This window comes from Antechinus flavipes, chromosome 4 (genome assembly GCF_016432865.1).
Source record: "Antechinus flavipes isolate AdamAnt ecotype Samford, QLD, Australia chromosome 4, AdamAnt_v2, whole genome shotgun sequence".
In the NCBI taxonomy this organism is placed as follows: domain Eukaryota; kingdom Metazoa; phylum Chordata; class Mammalia; order Dasyuromorphia; family Dasyuridae; genus Antechinus; species Antechinus flavipes.
The window spans coordinates 25,490,892-25,509,735 of record NC_067401.1 but is presented as its reverse complement, the minus strand read 5'-3'; the positions used below and the strand labels follow the sequence as shown (position 1 = coordinate 25,509,735).

General features: G+C 47.1%; 1 protein-coding gene across 7 annotated transcripts in view; it reads left to right on the top strand.

Annotated features, from left to right (window-relative positions):
- The window catches only part of RAP1GAP2 (RAP1 GTPase activating protein 2), a 261,381-nt gene that overhangs the window by 235,986 nt on the left and 6,551 nt on the right, over nucleotides 1-18,844 (top strand). For 6 of the 7 annotated variants that reach the window (XM_051992129.1, XM_051992127.1, XM_051992126.1 and 3 more), the window contains 7 exons: nucleotides 4,638-4,775; nucleotides 5,224-5,342; nucleotides 6,609-6,722; nucleotides 6,846-6,963; nucleotides 8,578-8,704; nucleotides 16,322-16,401; nucleotides 18,393-18,431. In XM_051992129.1, the coding sequence (XP_051848089.1) occupies nucleotides 4,638-4,775; nucleotides 5,224-5,342; nucleotides 6,609-6,722; nucleotides 6,846-6,963; nucleotides 8,578-8,704; nucleotides 16,322-16,401; nucleotides 18,393-18,401 (705 nt within the window). In that variant the 3' untranslated portion in view covers nucleotides 18,402-18,431. The remainder of the gene's footprint in view (nucleotides 1-4,637; nucleotides 4,776-5,223; nucleotides 5,343-6,608; nucleotides 6,723-6,845; nucleotides 6,964-8,577; nucleotides 8,705-16,321; nucleotides 16,402-18,392; nucleotides 18,432-18,844) is intronic. The other variant, XR_007952983.1, reaches the window with a different exon arrangement.

The window sequence follows — 18,844 nt, the reverse complement described above, 5'->3', positions numbered from 1 at the left end:
GAAGGAGAGTTTGTTATATTCTAGAAGCAGGGAAGGGGATGAAGGAGAGCTTATATTTCTAGAAGAAGGGAAGGGGATGAAGGAGAGCTTATATTTCTAGAAGGAAAGGGGATGAAAGAGATCTAGTTATAGTCTAGAAGATGGGGAGGGGAAGAAGATCTAGTTCTATTCTAAAAGGGAAGGAGTCCACCGAGAAAGAGGAATTGAAGATGAAAGAGATAAAGGTGATCGCAGGGGTCAGCTCCCAGAGGAGAGAGGCAGGGATGTGCACACAAAGGTACACACACATAAGGAGCTTGACCTTGGCAAGGAAGGGCCGCCTCTACATCCTTGCACACGGGAGACTAGAACAGGGCGTGGACTTGCTCGGTGGGTTGAATTCTCAGGCCAAGGAGGCCAAAACTGTGGGTTTGCTCCTCAAATTACAACATGTACAGAAAAAGTCACCAGGCTACCCCTCGTCGCTGGCTCCCCTACGCGTGGGCCTTGGTTTCTTCCAAAACGACAGGAACCTCCGTGCCTCAGTGGTGACCCACTGCAGTACTAGCAGGCTGGGACTTTATACTTCTGTGGAAGGACTCCAGAAATCCTAATGAAAGAAGCCTGGGCCAGCAATGAAAAGGAAGAATCGGGCGTCTGTCTCCTGTCTCTCTATCCCTTTTCTCCTTTCTTTTCTTTCTTCCTTTTTCTCTTTTTTTCTGGCCGCCAGCCTCAGTTTCTTTTCTGACTTGGACTCCCTACGAGAGCCTGGACTGTCGATACTGCACAGAAATATCCGATTGAGAATTGAAAAAACTCAGGCAAAATCACGTTACTAGTGAACAATTGTTGATTAAGTTTCAAGGCAGCCATGGCTTGGAACTGAGTTCGAGTTCCGACTCTGACTCTGAGCAAGGCCTTTGTCCCTCGGAGCTCCAGGCAGATTTCTCAGACTATAAACTGCAATGTGGATGCAGATCGGTCACCAGGAATTCCCCACAAAGAGGAAATCACAGATGCGTTCCAGTGTGCCAGACACTGGGCCGGGGTAGACAAGATAAACAATTTTGACTTCAAGGAACTTGTATTCTAGCAGGGAAGACAAGACAACACAAATACAAACAAATATGGCAGAGTATATATATATTTTCTTTTTATTTTTCCGAGGCAACTGGGGTTAAGTGACTTGCCCAGGGTCACACATTTAGGAAGTGTTAAGTGTCTAAGGCAGATTTGAACTCGGGTCCTCCTGACTTCAGGGCTGGTTCTCTATCCCTTGCTCCACCTAGCTGTCCCCAGAGTACATGTTATAAATATATATTTATACATCAGCATGTATAAATATATATGTAAATACAAGTGTGTGTGCAGTAAGTGCAAAATAATTGGGGGGATCTGGAGGGATCTTGAAAGACCTCATCGAGGTGGTGGCCCTTGAGCTCAGGAAGGGGCTCAGGTTGTGAAGAGGCAGAAGTGAGAAGGGGGGGGGGATAGAAAATGTGGAAGTGGGAGGTGGAAGGACAAGAAACAAGAAGTGAGCCCGTCTGGCTGGGACACAGAATTTATCATTTGAATTGTGTGTGTGTGTGTTTTTTTTTCTGCCACTGATTGCTTTTGTGATTTGACACCTTTGTGCCTCAGTTTCCTCACTTGTAAAATGAAAGGGCTGGATTAAGTGACCTAGAAGGTCCCTCCCAGATGTGAATCTGATTCTGAGGGGTTTTTTAACAGACTTTTGTGTGACACGGCTTAGGGCTTCAACATCCAAAGGACATTGCCATGGATGCAGCATCTGGGCTCCAGCTCCCTCCTCTGCCCTCCCCCCACAGCCCTTCTCGCTTTTGCCGAGTGTGTGGCTTATGTCATCTCTCAGCGAGGCAGCCAATGGGACACGGCCCTTTTAATGACATTTCGGGAGACTGTTGCTAAGAGACCTGGTTCTGTGGGGGAGGCGGCTCTCTGATGTGAAACTCCGGCGTGGTACCCGGGAGGAGGGCACATGGCCAGGGGAGGGGACTGGCTCTGACTGGGGAAGCCAGGCTGCGGAGAATGGGGGCTCTGTGAGTGACCCTACCCTCCCCCCCCTTAATCCGCTCAGTTGGCTGAAGCTAAAACACGAGGCAGGAGCCCGCTCCGTGATGGCTTTCTAGGAAGGGAGACTTTCTAAAAGCTGAAAGACCTTAGAGAAGGCGGAGTGTTTCAGGCTCCTGGTCAAGAAGATCCTTTGGGTCCAAAATCAACAACGAACCCCTTCTGTTCTGGCATTCAATGCCACCGATGGGGTACGTGGCCAGAGCTGGCGAGACCCCCTCGATGCGACAATAAGAGATCCGGTGGCCATGTGTGTTTGTCTGTGGGGTCCTAGCTCTAGTGCTGGAAGCCACCTCAGAGGCTATTTTACAGATGGGGAAACTGAGGCTAATTCACCCAGGTATCTCTACATCTCTGCACATAAGTATACCTACTTGTATATATGTGAACAAAGCAGTACTAACAATAGCTAGCTTTTATTTAACACTTGAAGGTTCGCAGAGTACCCAAATGAGTCATCTTATTGGATTCTCATAACAAGCCTATGATGTAGAGCTCTTATTATCTCCATTTTACAGATAAAGAAACTGAGGCCCAAAGAGATTAAACAAATTGTTCTAAATCCTAAGCTGGGAAGTGGATCTCGGGGACCCTAGTTTTGAGTCTGTCTTTCCCCTGTGTCACTTTGCTTCCCTGTAACTTCCGCCTCTTGGCTAGAAATTCTCCTCGTTTCTCCCGACACAAATAAAACACTTCTCTTTCACAAAGAGCCCTTCGGATATTTGGAGCCAGTTCTCACATTGCCGCCCAGCTCTTCTCTACTCTGCTTTTTTTTTTTTAACCTGTCCTCATTAACAGTGACTAACGTCCTTTCGCTGCAGCAGGATTGGACATTTAGAGCAAGGAGGAACCGTAGGGATCATCATTTTACAGATAAGAAACCGGAGCCCAGAAAAGGGAGGGATTTGCCCAAAGACTTCCCAGGTGGGAAGCTGCAGAACCAGCATTTGAACACAGGGCTTGTGATGCCACAATTTTTTTTGGATGGAATTTTTTAATAATCATATTTATGTATCACTTTAATATTTGTAATAGCTTGGCAAGTACCTAATTTTATCCTCACAAAACTCTAGAAGTAAGAGCTGTTACCATGACAAAACAGGCAGAATGCAGTTAAGTGATTTGTCCAGAATGATGCTGTCAGTAAGTACCTGGGCCTGGATTTAAGCTGGAGTCTTGATGATTCCAGGTCCGGTTCGCTGTCCCCTGCATTACTTTTCACAGGCTTGTGTAGAAAAGCCCACTCTTTACTAATAGACTCAAAACAAACCCAATCTTCACCGGTAGCACTTATTTTTAATAATCCATGTAGAGAGTTTTCAACATTGATTTTTGTAAAACTTTGTGTTCCAGATTTGTCTCCCTCCTTCCCATAATTCCTCCTTCCCCAAGACAAGTGAGCAATCTGACATAAGTTAAACATGCACAATCCTTTTAAACATCTTTCCATATTTGTCATGTTGTGCACAAAAAAAAAAAAAAAAAAAAAAAAAAAGGCCAAAAAGGAAAAATCACGAGAAAGGGGGAAAAAAAAGTAAACAAACAAACCACAAAGAAAGGTGAAAATGCTCTGCTTTGACATTCAGTCCCCGAAATTCTCTCTCTGGGTCAGATGGCTCCTTCCATCCCATGCATATTAGAATTGGCCTGAATCCCCTCCTTGTTGAAAAGAGCCAGGTCCATCACAGTTGATCATCACATGGTATTGTTGTGACTGTGTGCAATGCTCTTGTTTCTCACTTCCCTCAGCATCAGTTCACGTGAGTCTCTCCAGGCCTCTCTGAAATCCTCCTGCAGGTGGTTTCTTACAGAGCAATAATATTCCCTAACATTCATAGGGAACTTGTTCAGCCCTTCCCCAGCCAGTGGGCTTCCACTCAGCTTTCAGTTTCCTGCCACTACACAAAGAGCCTCAGCACTTATTAAGTGCCAACTATTTGCCAGGCACTCTGCTGAGGATCCAGTAACGAGTCCGGTCCTGCGGGGGAAACCAGAGAGAGTTATAACATGAGTAACGTGTGTCCAGGAGGTGGGCCCGGGTTTTACAGGAAGGGCAGCTTGGGGACAGTTGGGAAACAAGCCCCAGGGGCACCCGGATATGGTGGAAAGGAGATCGGGTCTGAGGACCGGAGCTCGGAACCTGGCTCTTCTGTGGGGCCTCTGAGATGTGGGGAAGCCACCGCCCCTCTGGGCTGCGGTTTTCCCACCGGTAAGTGGGGGGTCAGAGCGGGTCTCTGGGGTCCCGCCGGCCCAGATCTGTGGTTCTCAGAGCGGAGTCAGGCCCAGAAAGGCCGAGAGCCCGCTGTAGGCACGGCCCCACGCTCTGGAGTGTTTAGTGGGGCTCCTGCTCACCATTGATAGACAACGAGTTGTTAACGCTCCCCGGGCCTGCGGGGGACCCAGAGACAAGGTTCCCACTGGCAGGCGTCGGGCCTTGGCTCAGTCACATGGGAGTTTGCTCCACGGCCCCATACGGTGCGATGGGAGGCGGGGCTGGCGCCCAGGGGCCGGGCAGCTGCGCTAGAATCCAAGGGCGTCCTAGAGTGGTCCCGTACTCTTCCCTGCAGAGGGCCATCCGCGTGCGCAGCCACTCCATGGAGACCATGGTGGGGGGCCAGAAGAAGCACCAGAGCGGAGGCATCCCAGGCAGCCTCAGCGGGGGGATCACGCACAACAGCGTGGAAGTGACCAAAACCACGTTCTCGGTGAGTGCGGGAAGGGGCGGGGAGGCAGAGAAACAGAGAAGCAGGGGGGGGGGGGGGGGAGATAGAGAGAGAAAGGGAGGTGAGGCAGAGAAACAGAGAAGGGGGGAAACAGACAAAGAGAAGGGGGGAGGCAGAGAAACAGAGAAGGGGGGAGAGACAGAGAGAAAGGAGGGAGAGACAAGGAGAGGGGAGGGGGAAAGAGGAGGGAGAGACAGAGAGCAAGGGGGGAGAGAAAGAGAAAAGAGGGGGGAGAGACAGAGATACAGAGATAGAGAGAGGGAGGGAGGGATAGAAGGAAGGGGAGGAAGAGCCTTTGGCTAGGGGAGATCCCGCTGGGGCAGGGCCGCGTTTGCTGGAGTCTCGAGCCTGGGTTTTGGGGGGAGGGTGTTGGATCCTCCCCCCAGAAGCCACTGGCCCATCAGGTTTTCCCTTTGGGATTTCTCCGCAGCCTCCAGTGACGGCCGCCACAGCCAAGAACCAGTCTCGGAGTCCCATCAAGCGCAGGTCAGGGCTGTTCCCCCGCCTGCACACGGGTTCAGAAGGCCAGGCTGACAGCCGGACACGCTGGTAAGTCCCGGGGCTCATCCGGGCCCTCCTCCTGAGCCCCAAAGTGCCGGACCCGGTGGAGTGGGAGGGAGAGGGAGGGAGACAGCTCCTGCCGGCGGTTCTTGCTCTGGGTGGAGGCTGCCGGGAGCGAGATATGTTGGGAACAATGACATTGGCTGTGGATTCAGAGCCTGAGTTCAAATGCAGCTTCCGAGGTTTGCAATCTGACCCTGGACAAGTCCCAGGTTCCCTGCGTGGGTCCCTTAGGGTCTCCCCAAAGATCCAGGAGCATTTCGGTATCCCCGGCCCCTTGGGGAAGCTGATACCGCTTAGGTGCCCTTTCTCAGAAAAATGTTTTCAAGTGCATAAAATGAGATAAATAGGATTACAGAGGGAGCCAAAATAAATATAGTCTTAAAATATATCAAAATATAGAACACACAAAACATAAAACAAAATACAAAACACACACAACATAAAACACAAAATATAAAGCACAAAATATAAAACACAAAATATAAAACAAAATCTAAAACACACACAAAATATAAAACAAAATACAAAACACACAAAATATAAAACACAAAATACAAAACACAAAATATAAAGCACAAAATATAAAACACACAAAATATAAAACAAAATACAAAACACACACAAAACATAAAACAAAATACAAAACACACACAACATAAAACACAAAATATAAAGCACAAAATATAAAACACAAAATATAAAACAAAATACAAAACACACAAAATATAAAACACGCACGTTCACGGATCCCTGGTTAAGAGCCCCGCCACTGATGGCTAAGAGCTCCCTGTCTATGTCCCATGTCCAAGCCATGCACCTAAATGGTCTCCGGCCCCTCCCCCAGCCCAAAGTCAGCTATTCTTTGGCTGTGGGGATAGATCAGGTTGATCTACGTATAAAAAATTAGGACAAATGCCTCGTTTCCTTCTAAAAATATAGCAGCAGCCGGGGAGTCACAAGTCCCGGCTTGTGATTTATGAATCGCTGGCCTTGACTTAGGAGCTAAATGACTCGGAAGCGGGAAGACCTGAATTCAAATCCTGCCCTCGGGATTCTCTCACTTTTAGCTGTGACCTCGAACAGGTTGCTTTCCCTGCCTCTGTTTCCCCTTCTGTAAAATGGGGTTGTGATCATGAGTGCGAGAGTCCAATGAGACAAAGCGCGGGGCGTCCCTTGAGAGCCTCCAACTCCCCCGGGGAGATGCGGCCGCTCCTGCGGTTACCACGGGTTCCCTCCTTCCTCTCTCCTCAGCGACAGCATCTCGGGCACCCCCAAGACTCCCGACGGCGGCCATTCCTCTCAGGAAGTGAAATCGGAAACCTCGTCCAACCCCAGCTCCCCGGAAATCTGCCCCAACAAAGAGAAGTAAGGGGGAGGGGCGGGGGGGCGGGGAATGGGCGAGGGTCGTGCTGGAGCTGCCCGTGGGCTCTGCCCGCCGTGCCCGCGGCGGCTCTGAGCGCCCCCTCCTCCCTCCCCACCCCCCCCCAGGCCTTTCGTCAAGCTGAAGGAAAACGGGCGCTCCAGCATCTCCCGCTCCTCGTCCAGCACCAGCAGCTTCAGCAGCACGGCCGGCGAGAGCGAGGCCATGGAGGAATATGACATTGTGGTAGGCGGGACCACTGCCCGGAACCCCGGCCCGCCCCGCGACCCCTTCCAAGCGTGGGCCCTCACCCGCCAGTGCATCCGCAGGCTGGGAGGGCAAGCCCTGGGTTCTGGGGAAATGGTGGCAAAGGCCCCCACCTGAGTGATCTCACATTCTAGCTAGGGAGACAAAAACCAGTAAGCATTTATTAAATGCCTACTGTGTTCCAGGCATCGTGGGAGCAGAGCATACAAAAGTGAGCCGTTTCCTACCCTCGAGGGGCTTCCATTCTAAATAGAGGGATATTTATTCAATAGGCACTTACTCTGTGCTATGTGACAAAAGCCCCTGCCTACAAGGAGCTTGTATTCTGTTAGGGGGATAGAGCATGTTAAGCTAAGTAAGCAGAGCTGTATCCCTGCAGGACACGGCCACAGTGACCCCGGGGCTCCCACAATTAGAAGAATCAGGAGAGGCGCCTTAAAGGAAGAGGCCCCTGGGTTGAGCCTTGGGCGGGGCTCGAGGTCCCCAGTCAGGAAGACATCATGTTCCTGGGTTCAAATTCTACCTCTGGCTGTGTGATCCTGGATGAGTCACTTTACCCTGTTTGCCTCAGTTTTCTCATCTGTAAAATGAGCTGGAGAAGGAAATGGCCAACCATTCCAGTATTTTTGCCAAGAAAACTCCAAACGGGGTTATAAAAGAGCTGGACACCCCTAAAAACGATTGGATAACAAAGGACAACCTCATCTTATAGATGAGAAAACTGAGGCTCAGAGAAATTTAGTGGCTTCTCCAGGGTCACACAGTTTGTAAATGTCAGAAGTAAAATTTGAATCCAGGACATCTGAGTCTCAATCCATTATTCTTTTGTTTTCATGCTAGCCAATTAACAGGGGACTACCTAAAATGTTTCCTGTTGAGGCAGACAAGGGATTCGGCTGCTTTTTCTAGTTCAGTGAGAAGGGTTCTGGTTTGGAGTGGGAGGATCTGGGTTCAGATCTCACCTCCACCATCAGTAGGACATTGGACTCTTCGACTCGGTTTCCTCATTTACAAAAAGAAGATGAGACTGAGTGAGCCCCTGAAACTTGAAATCTGTGATTCTATGACCTTTGCTAAGGGTAAAAGCCATCAGTTTTGGTGGCTAGAGTGGTGGGCTTGAAGTAAAATCAATCCATCCACAAGCATTTATTAAGCCCCTGCTGTGTGCAGGGCACTGGGCTAGGTGCTAAGAACATAAGTACAAAGAATGAAACAATCCTGGCTCTCAGAAAGCTCCCATTTGATAGGAAGAGACCACAAGCACGCTTAAGTTCTCGGTCCCCTCTATAAGACTGTAAATTGTACTCGCGGGGCTGGCTGGAGTTTCCTTACCTGGGAATTCCTGCCCCATCCCCTGTTGTTACTATGAGTCTGGGGTTCTGCTCCCCTGGGATCTGCCTCTGTTTTGTTGGTGGCTGGGCAGGAGGTTGGCCAAAGCAGGCCGGAAAGGAGCGTGATGTCTCCGGGCCCATCGGGATGGGAATCTCCATCAGGATCATGTGGGGGGGGGGAAGGGGGCTGTCCCAGGGCTTGGGGGTAAAACGGAGAAAACCTTGGAGCCGTCCGTCCTCTTACCCCATCTCCCTCCCCCAGAGCAGCCAGCCCTCCACAGCTTCGCCCTTCAAGCAGGAAGTCTTTGTCTACAGCCCGTCCCTGAACAGCGAGAGCCCCAGCCTAGTAGCAGCAGCGACCCCAGTTATCATGAGCCGGAGTCCGACAGGTCAGTGATGTCCAGGACGGGGGGCTCGGGGCAGCCTGTGGAGGGAGCCCCTTCCCTGGGGCTGAGGTCATTGCTCTTGTCTGAAGGGGGCTTGGGTTTGAGCCCCAGTTCTGAGGCTGTGGGACTCTGTGAAACCTCTGGCTGGCTGTGGGACTCAGCTTCCCCGTGGCCCCCACTGTAACCCGGATGGACACTCCTCATGGAGCTCGGGCATAGGGAGGCTCAAGGGGAGAGGAAGGGCCTGGATGAATTGCGCAGAGGTAGGGTGGTTCAGTGGGTAGTCAGAGAACTTGGCTTTGCTTGGCAGCTAAATGGTGCCCTCATGCCCGGTGATGGACCTCGAGTCACATAGACCTGAATTCAATTCTGGCCTCAGACCCTTACTAACTGTGTGATCTGGGCAAGTCACTTCACCCTGTCTACCTCAGTTTCCTCATCTGTAAAACGGGTTGGAGACCAAAAGACCAAACCACTCCAGTGTCTCTGCCCACAAAACCCAAGTGGGGTCAGGAAAAGTTGCACGTGACTCAACAATCACCACCTTGGCCGAGTCAATTAACATCTCTGTGCCTGTAAGAGCAGAAGAGGGAAGGTGAATGGATCCCTTCCCTCCCTAAATCCCACCAGAGGATGTGGGACAAAATTGTTCATTTCCCTGGAACTCGGTTTCCTTTTCTGTAAAATGAGAACCTGGTCTAGCAAGTGTGCTATGAGGCAGCCTGAGGCTGCTGGAGCTCGAGATCTGAGCTGGGATAGGGCTCGTGCCAGTCAGGTGTCTAAGACTGGCAACAAAATCGAGCCGCCTAAGGAGGGGCAAACTCCCCCAGTCACATGGGAACAGGACAAAGCTCCCGTACCCATCAGCAGTGAGATTGGGCCCAGGAATCACCCGGACAATCCCAGCCTGGGAGAAATGGGAAGAGACGATGCAAAAACAAACAAAAAATAAAGACAGGCTTCATCTCAGGGCTCTGAGAAGCGTCCATCTCTAGATCTGTGATCCCATGACCTTAGCATCAGTCAAGATCTCCCATGTCGCCTTCCTCTTCCAGCTCTGACATCCCATGAGCACCTGAGATTTCAGGTGTGGGAGCCTGCAAGCAAGCAGCCCCAGCTCCTCCTTCCGCCCTGCACTTTGTGGTTGTCCATCAACAGGGCTGCCCAGTTTGGTTGGTTAGACCACAGGAACAGGGTGGTTGAGGTGGTAGCTTGGATTCCCACGTGCATCCGTGGTTTTTGTGCTGTCTCCCAGCCACAGATAGCATCCCCAGCCCCACCTAACCCTCCTCGATGTGAGCATCCTATCACAAAGAAGGAAGAAGGATGGGGAGAGCTCAGGGCAGGCATCCCGTTGCTAGGGAAACAGTGAAAGCAGATGACTTGATTGGCGGGCCAGGGGATGGTGTCATTGAATACAAAGAGCTTACATCATCCTAGGGACCAACAGCAAAAAAGCTTAATTTGCTTTAATTCAGCAAGCATTTGCTAAGTCTTAACTGCATGCAAGGCATGGAGGATACAGACAAAAACAGCAAAATAGGCTCTGTCCTCGATGGGGCTTTCTGTACGTAGTTCAGTAAACATATCCCACAGCATACTTCCTCTACAGAGTATTTCTCAGGCTCTTTAATCATGCCTTATTAACTGCTTGGCAAGAAATCATAGCCATAACCTGGTAATGGCCGGGATAATAGAGCTGAAAGACACCTCAGAGGCCTTTGAGTCCAGCCCATGGACCATTGCATATGAATCCATGCAACACGTCCGGTAGGGAGCATCCGTCCTTCGCATCCATCCATTCCAGCGAGTCGGAGAGCCGCCTCTCACAGCAAACATTTGTTCAGGGTTGAACGTGTGCCCGGCCAGGGAGTAGATCCTACTTGTGAGAGATGCCAGAAAGACACTTGGTGAGTTCCAGTCTAGCTAGGAAAAATCAGGGCAAGGGAGACAGTGGTACGGCATGAATCGGAACTGAATGCAACAAGGGATGAGTGTTGGGTGCTCTGCTCATCAGGGGAATTTTTGGCTGAGGCAACTGACCTGGGTCACGTGAGTGATTTTACTTCCTGAGTCGGTCATTTTTTCGAATCTTACTGAACCTTTTCCCACTGAAGACTAATGCTCCTAAGACAGATGCATTTTCTGCTCGGTATTATACATGGCAAGGGTCAGAAAATGTCTTAGTAGTGCTAGGGGGTCGACCAAGACTCAGAAACATTCAGAGAAATGAGTAACCTAAGGCTGCTAAGCTCTCAGTTTCCCTTTCTACTTACTTGAAGGACCCAAGTCTGTGAGTTGAGGGCTGATTCCCTGCCCCGGATGTGGGCAGACCAAGAGAAAAAGTCCATTGGCTCTCCCATGACCGACACTGAATGGGCCATGGATGGATACAGAACTATGGGCTACACACAAGTGAAGGGGGAAAAAAAGGAAATAAGCATTTATAGAGTGCTCACCTGAGCAGCTAGATGGTACAGTAGATAAAGCATCAGATCTGGAATCAGGAGGACATGAGTTCAAAATAGTGAGCCTCAGATACTCACTAATGGTGTAACTCTGGGCAAATCACTTCAGCCTGTGTGCCTCAGTTTCCTCATCTGTCAACTGAACTGGAGAAGGACATGGAAAACTGTTAGGATTCTTACAAGGTACTAAGTCAGTGGAATTGATAGAGACAATAATTATCTAATTTAGCATGATTCAGTATGAATGATCTGATCCTACAAAGAGATGTTATGGGCCAGAATTTGAAACAAGGTATTAAGTGGAATTGAGGAGACATTGGTTAAATCTAGTTTAGCATTGATTTAATCCTACAACAAATAATGGTTTCCCAGTGATATAATGATTGGTGTGTACTCAGTGTGGGATACTTAGTGAAGAGGAATTGTCAGGGCCAGAAATGACAAGCGCACTAGAAGCTTTCGGAAGCGTAGACAGATTTATTCTATCATCCACCTTTGTTGTGGCTGGAGCCTGAAGTACAAACCTTTGGATTTGGAGACATTTGGAGGAAGCTAGAGGCAGAAGCTGGCAGAGGCAAAGGACTAGTGGCAGGAACTCTCGAAACCAAGGAGAGAGGTAGGCCTCTAAGAAAGCTAACCCCAGGAAAAGAGACAAGACTTTGAAGGAAACAATAAAGGATTTGGACTTTAACTCCTTGCTGCATTTGGGGTAATTACTGAACTGAAAGGAAGGCTGCTCCCAGAAGCCCCCCAAGAAATCTGCTCCCAGAGAAGATTATATTTTAGAGAAGAATATTACATTTTGGTGCCTGAACGTGGGACCAAGAACCTTAATTTGTGACCCAGAAATTAGGATGAGTACAAAAAGGAAATTTTGTTAAAGGGCTAAAATAGTATTTCAGCTAAAATGGGATAGCCTTCTTTTCCAATTCAAGGAAAATGTTTATAGAGACCCTGGTCAGACTTATCAAAAGCCAAGGTCTGATTATAATTTAGGAGCAGATCATTGAACTTTTAGAAACTGTATAGTACACACCTCCTTGGTTCTCTATGGAAAAAGAATTGGATCTAGAGAAGTGGAAATTAGTAGGAGAGCAACTATGTCAATTCTAAAATGAAAATGGACCTGACTCAATTTCCAAAGACACACTTAATACTTAATTTAATACAACTGACTTTAGGAAATTATATAAGTTATAAGAAGAAAGAGCAGGAGGGGGAGGGTCAAAATAAATTAGGGAAAAGGATGAAGAATGAGATAAGAATGGAGTTAAGTACAAATTAGGTCATTCCCATCTCCTGACCTACCTCCCTCAATTAACTCTTCATGGGTGGAGGGAGAAGGAGGAGAGGGAGAGACAGTGACACAACCACCTATGAAGCAGCCTATGACAAGATTACAAAAAGCACTGGTTAAGGCAAAAAATGAAGGACAAGATGTATCTGATTTAATAAATACATACCCTGTGATTGAAGAGCTTGACTCTTCAGGTCAAAAAAGAAGATACACTCCTTTTGATCTGTAAAAAATTAAGGATTTGAAAAAAGGTTGCACTCTTTATGGGACTACAGCATTTTATGTTAAGATGTTACTAGATAATTTGGCTTATGAAATCTTAACCCTGAATGATTGGAAATCCATAGCAAGGACATGTTTAGAACCTGGACAAAACTTGTTGTGGCTTTCAGAATATCATGAATTACATAGGATTCAAGCCCAACGCAATAAGCAAATTGGAGTTAACATACAAATCACCTTTAACCAACTAGCAGGTGAAGGTCAGTATGCAGAGAATTCAGAACAGATTAATTACCCCATAAGAGCATATGAACAAATTGCTACTGCTGCTATAAAAGCTTGGGGCTGCCTCCCGGGAAAAGATGGAGGGGAAGCCTTCACAAAAATAGAGCAAGGTCCCAGTGAACCCTTTGCAGATTTTATGGGATGTCTGCAAACAACTGTCACAAGAATCGTTGGAGAAAATGCATCTTCAAGACTAATGATCAGACAGCTGGCTAAGGAAAATGCTAATGAAGTTTGCAGAAGAATTATTTGGGGACTACACAAAGATGCTCCTTTAGAGAAGATCATAAGGTGCTGTGCCACAGTGGGCACAAATGCTTATTATACTCAGACTATGACGAACATGGGAAGACAGGGTCCCTCTTGGCAAGGGACTGCTAGAGAAACTTGTCCATGCTTTCAGTGCGGAAAACTAGGACATCTGAGAGCCCAGGGTAGATATGGAGATAGAATGAAAAGACAGGCTGAGAGAAGACCTAAAACCCCATGTCCAAAATGCAACCGAGGCTTCCACTGGGCCTCAGAATGTAGATTGATCCAGAGAAATGAGAGGCGGAGCCCAGCTCCAAGATATCCTACAAAAGGCAGATGGGGCATGATGGCAGCCGAGGTTACACCCAGAGAGTCTTTAGAAGGTCAGGACTCTGATGTGATCAATCAGCCAAAAAACAATCACATGGCAGAAAGGGATTACCATCGGGGAGAATACAGACTTTTTTTTAAATAACTTTTTATTGATAGAACCCATGCCAGCGTAATTTTTTACAGCATTATCCCTTGCACTTACTTCTGTTCCGACTTTTCCCTTCCCTCCCTCCACCCCTTCCCCCAGATGGCAAGCAGTCCTTTACATGTTGAATAGGTTACAGTATATCCTAGATACAATATATGTGTGCAGAACCGAACAGTTCTCTTGTTGCACAGGGAGAATTGGATTCAGAAGGTAGAAATAACCTGGGAAGAAAAACAAAAATGCAAGCAGTTTATATTCATTTCCCAGTGTTCTTTCTTTAGGTGTAGCTGCTTCTGTCCATCCTTGATCAATTGAAACTGAATTAGCTCTCTTTATCGAAGAGATCCACTTCCATCAGAATACATCCTCATACAGTATCATTGTTGAGGTATATAATGATCTCCTGGTTCTGCTCATTTCACTTAGCATCAGTTCATGTAAGTCTCGCCAGTCCTCTCTGTAATCATCCTGCTGGTCATTCTTTACAGAACAATAATGAGACTACATGCTATTTAACCCAACAGAAGGGCAGGGTCCAGTGTGAGTAGCTCTAGTGTAATCACCAGGTGATGAGGAGAGATCCAGAAAGTAGCAAATGGAAGGGACCAGATAGGTTAACTGCTTAGGAGAAAGGGTTTGCTTGTATTTTTAAAGATGGAAAAGGAATCAAATGGCTGGAGAGAGACAGAAAAAGAGAAAAATCTGGAAACAAAGGAGAAGACCTAAGAACAAAATCTGCAGGAATCATTGTATTCTCTAACACAAACTGAGACTGTTGCAGGACTTGAAAACCAGCAGGAATCATTGGATTCATTAAGATGAAAAATTGTTGATGGGATGATTGCAGTACTTCAAAGCTTGCAGGCATTATTGGATTCCTGGCACATGAACTAATGGACAATGGATTCCTTTTGGACTATTTCTAGGACTTATGGATATGTATAATTCCTCATGTTGATTCATGTTATTTGTTATATCACTACTAGCCTGTGTTATGTTATTATGTGCTTATGTAATTATGTGTAATGTCTCCCATATTGATGGATTTATGTATACCTGTATCAAGTGAGCCCCTTCAGAAACCCACTAATCTGATTTGATTTCCCATTTCCTTTGGTGTTTTCATCTCCCTTCCTGAGATGTCAGGGAGGGCGTGATCGCCTCCTTTTTATGGTGTTTTCACCCCTTTTTTGAGTAGTCAGGGAAGGCGTGATCACCTTCTTTTGGGGGTTCTCATCTCCTTGAGAAGTCAGGGAGGTCATGACCACCTATGTTCTAAAAACAAAAGAAAGCGGGAGGTGTTATGGGCCAGTACTTGAACCAAGGTGCTAAGTAAGTGGAATTGAGGAGACAGTGGTTAAATCTAGTTTAGCATTGATTTAATCCTACAACAAATAATGGTTTCCTAGTGATATAATGATTGGTGTATACTTAATGTGGAATATATAAGGAAGAGCTGTCCGGGCCAGAAAGGACAAGCCCACTAGAAGCTCTCGGAGCCTCAGCCAGGATTCAGTCGAGCAGATTCAGAAGCCAGAGAAGGCAGCTTAAGCTCTCGGAACCAAGACTACAGAAGGCTTCCAGAAAACTAGCCGAGCCCACATGAAGGAGATAAGACTTTGAAGGAGACAATAAAGGATTTGGGGTGATACTGAACTGAAATTAAGCCTGCCTCCAGAAGCCCCTCAAGAAACCTGATCCCAGAGAACATTACATTTTAGAGAAGGACATTACAGCAAACCACTCTAATATTTTTGCCAAAAAAAGAAAAAAAAAACCAAATGGGGTCATAAAGAGTCAGATATGACTGAAAAATTACTAAATGCTATAGTATCCCTGCCAAGCAGTTTTTACAAATATTACTTTTCTCAATCTTGACAACACTGAAGATGCCATTATTGTCCCCATTTTACAGTTGGGGAAACTGTGGCAAATTGAAGTTAAGTAATTTGCTCAGTAAGAGAATGAGGTAGAATTTGAATTTAAGTCTTACTGCCTGACATCCCGTGTTCTATCCACTGTGTCATTTAGCTGCCTGTGCGTAAAAATGTAAAAGAAATATGAAGGCTCTGTGAGAATGTTTATGGGTGTTTTGCTGAGAAGCCAAAAACACATTAAAAAAAAAAGATGATGGTGACAAAGCAACAAATCTGTTCTCTGTCTCTGTCTCTTAACACCAAGCCCCCGTGAAGGCTCAGCTCAAGGGCAGCCTCCTACAAGAAGCCTTTCAGGATTCCCCTTTCACCTCTGTTTTATAGCTATTTCTCCATGAGCATATGCTCCTTGAGGCAGGAATGGCTTCATTTTTGCTTCCTATCCCCAGAGTCTCGTTGTTCCACCTTTTCAGTCACGTCCTACTCTCCATGATCCCATTTGCGGTTTTCTTGGCAGAGTGATTTGCCATTTCCTTCTCCAGCTCATTTTACAGATTAGGAAACTGAGGCAAACGGGATAAGTGACTTGCCCAGGGTCACACGCCTAGTCCATGTGGCCAGATTTGAACTGGGGAAGAAGAGTCTTCCTGATTCCAGGCTCTCTGGCCCTTAGTGCTTAATGAATGTTTGTTGACAGAAATGCCCTCCCTCCCCTAACTTTCCCCTGGCTGCTTCTCCTAGACTTGAAGAACAGGAACTCTCCGAGGTCCAACCTGAAGTTCCGCTTTGATAAGCTCAGCCACAGTTCCAGTTCCAGCACGGTATGGGAGAAGGCTCTGGGGCAGGGGGCCTTGGGGTGGGACCCGATGGGGGTCTGACTTGAGGGGTTCCTTTAGGCCCAGATTGCCTGAAACAACCAGTCACGGTTCATTCCTGTGACTCGTGAAGGCTTCGGGGTCATCAGAGCCCCCTGGGAAAACTCCCCCTTGATGGATCAGTTACGAGCCATCGCTGCGGTTGGGATAAAGCTAGTCGGGCTGAAAGGATTCTGTCTGAGAGGGAGATGGGGGGTGGAGGGCTAGGGGCGGGAAGAAGGGAGGGGAGTGGAGGCAAATTGTTCTTTCAAATCGGAGACATCCTGCTCTGGGGGAGGAGTCAGGGATGGCGCTGAGCACCAGCTGGAGGAGGAGGAAAGGGCTTGGAAGGCTGGGAGGAGGGAGGCCTCTACTGTCCAAACGGAGATCCTACAACCTTTCTACTACCAGTGAGTCTATTACTCTTGAGGAGCGAGTCCCCCATGGGTTAGACAGCCCCCCTCACAAATACACAGCACTCCTGTCCACATACAAAAGGCAAAACCAAGCTCCTGTTGTCTTCCAGAACAGGGATCACTGACTCCTACGGTGGGTCCACGGAGCCGATGGTTTTCTTGTTCAGTCACAGCAGTTGCCCCCATTTGGGGTTTTCCTATCAGTGAAACTAGAATATTTCCTTCTCTGGCCCATTTTACAGATGAGGAAACTGAGGCAAGCGGCGTGAAGGGACACAGCTAATATCTGAGCCCCATATGCTATCTATCCACTGAGCCATGTTAAAGTCTATAACATTTTTACATGCATAAAATAAAATACACAGGATTGCTGAAGAAACTGGCCACCTGGAATCGTTACTACAGTATTTTTACAAACTAGAATTCCTGGATTCCAGGTTGAGAGGGCCCAAACCTCGCTGTCAGGTAGTTGGTTAATGGCAGTTAGCACTTGTTCATCAATCTGAGTTCAAATCTTGCCTCAGATACTTGCATAGCAGGGTGATGTTGGGCAAGTCACTAAGTCTCTCTCCATTTCCACATCTGTAAACTGGAGATAATAATAGCATCTGCCTCTCGGGGTTATCATGACAACCAGATGAGATAACATGTACTCTAGAAAACCATTAAAAAAATGTTAACTATCATTATTCCACTGATATAGATGAAGATGTGATGGCTACACCTTGTGAGGACCCCTTGTAAAATTCCACTTGGTGCCTCTGACAGGCTACTTACTGCATTCTGTATTTATTTATCTATTTTATTTATATTTATACTTTTTTCTTTTTAAATTTATTTTATGTATTTTTTGCTGAGGCAATTGGGATTAAGTGACTTGCCGAGAGTCACACAGCCATGAAGTATTAAGCGTCAGAGGCCAGATTTGAACTCGGGTCCTCCTGACTTCAGGACTGGAGCTCTATCTGTATTTATTATCCTACCTTTGGCAGGCCATTTCCCTCAGTTTAAGTTTCCTCATCTTTAAAATGAGTGAGCTGGATTTAGTGATTCTAGATTCCTGATTCTATGACCCTGAAGTCTCATTGACTCTTATTTAGATGTTCAGCCCACAACCTATCAGTCTTGTTACATTTTAATCTGGTTCAGACTGAACTTGAGGGTATTGGAAAGTCTTTTTTTGCCACTAAATACTCAATTATTTCCCCTTAAATCAGAAAGATTTTAAGGTCTGTTTCCATCACTGCATAATGGAGAGCGAATAAGTGTAGCCAATAAGTGGAAGTTTTCCCTAGTTTGAGGCATCTTAATGGGCCGCCATTATTTTTGAGAGTTGATTACCCCGTGAAACACAACCCACGGGCCAGGGTCTCCCTTCCCTGCTCTTTCACTCAGAGAAACGTGTCAAGAACAGATCTCCTCTTGGGTTCCCCTTTGTCACTGCCCAGGGCCTGGCCCGTGATGAGTGATAAATGCTTTTTACTGTTAAATGATTGATTGATGATCATGTCAAGTCTTTGTTCTGATTCTGTCCTGGAGCAGGGTCACTAGTGGAAAAGAGAAGTCCTTCACTTGTCAAAGGTGAGTAGAAGGCTTGTCTCACTCGGACGGGTCCCCTTTTCTGTCCCGTTTCTAACCCTCGCACTGACTTTGCAAAGGCCGCTCAGAAGGAGCCAGCCAGCTCAGGGCTCCGTCAGCCTGGGAAGTTTGGACACAGGTTTTAGTGGGCAAGAATCCAAAGTGTCTCTTCCCTGAAAGCCTCAAGTTCGGAGCTAGGACAGGGAGTAGACTGCATTTGGGTACAAGAGGAGAGCGTTAATAAATGCTTATTCCATTGAAGTGAATTCCAATAATCTACTAGTCACATAGAATATAAGTTCCTTGAAGAAGGCGTCACTTTACTTTTGCCTCTATATCCTTAGCACATAGTAGGAATTCAATATTTGGGAAGGGACAAGGAAGGGAACACACTTTTATTTATAATTATTATTTTC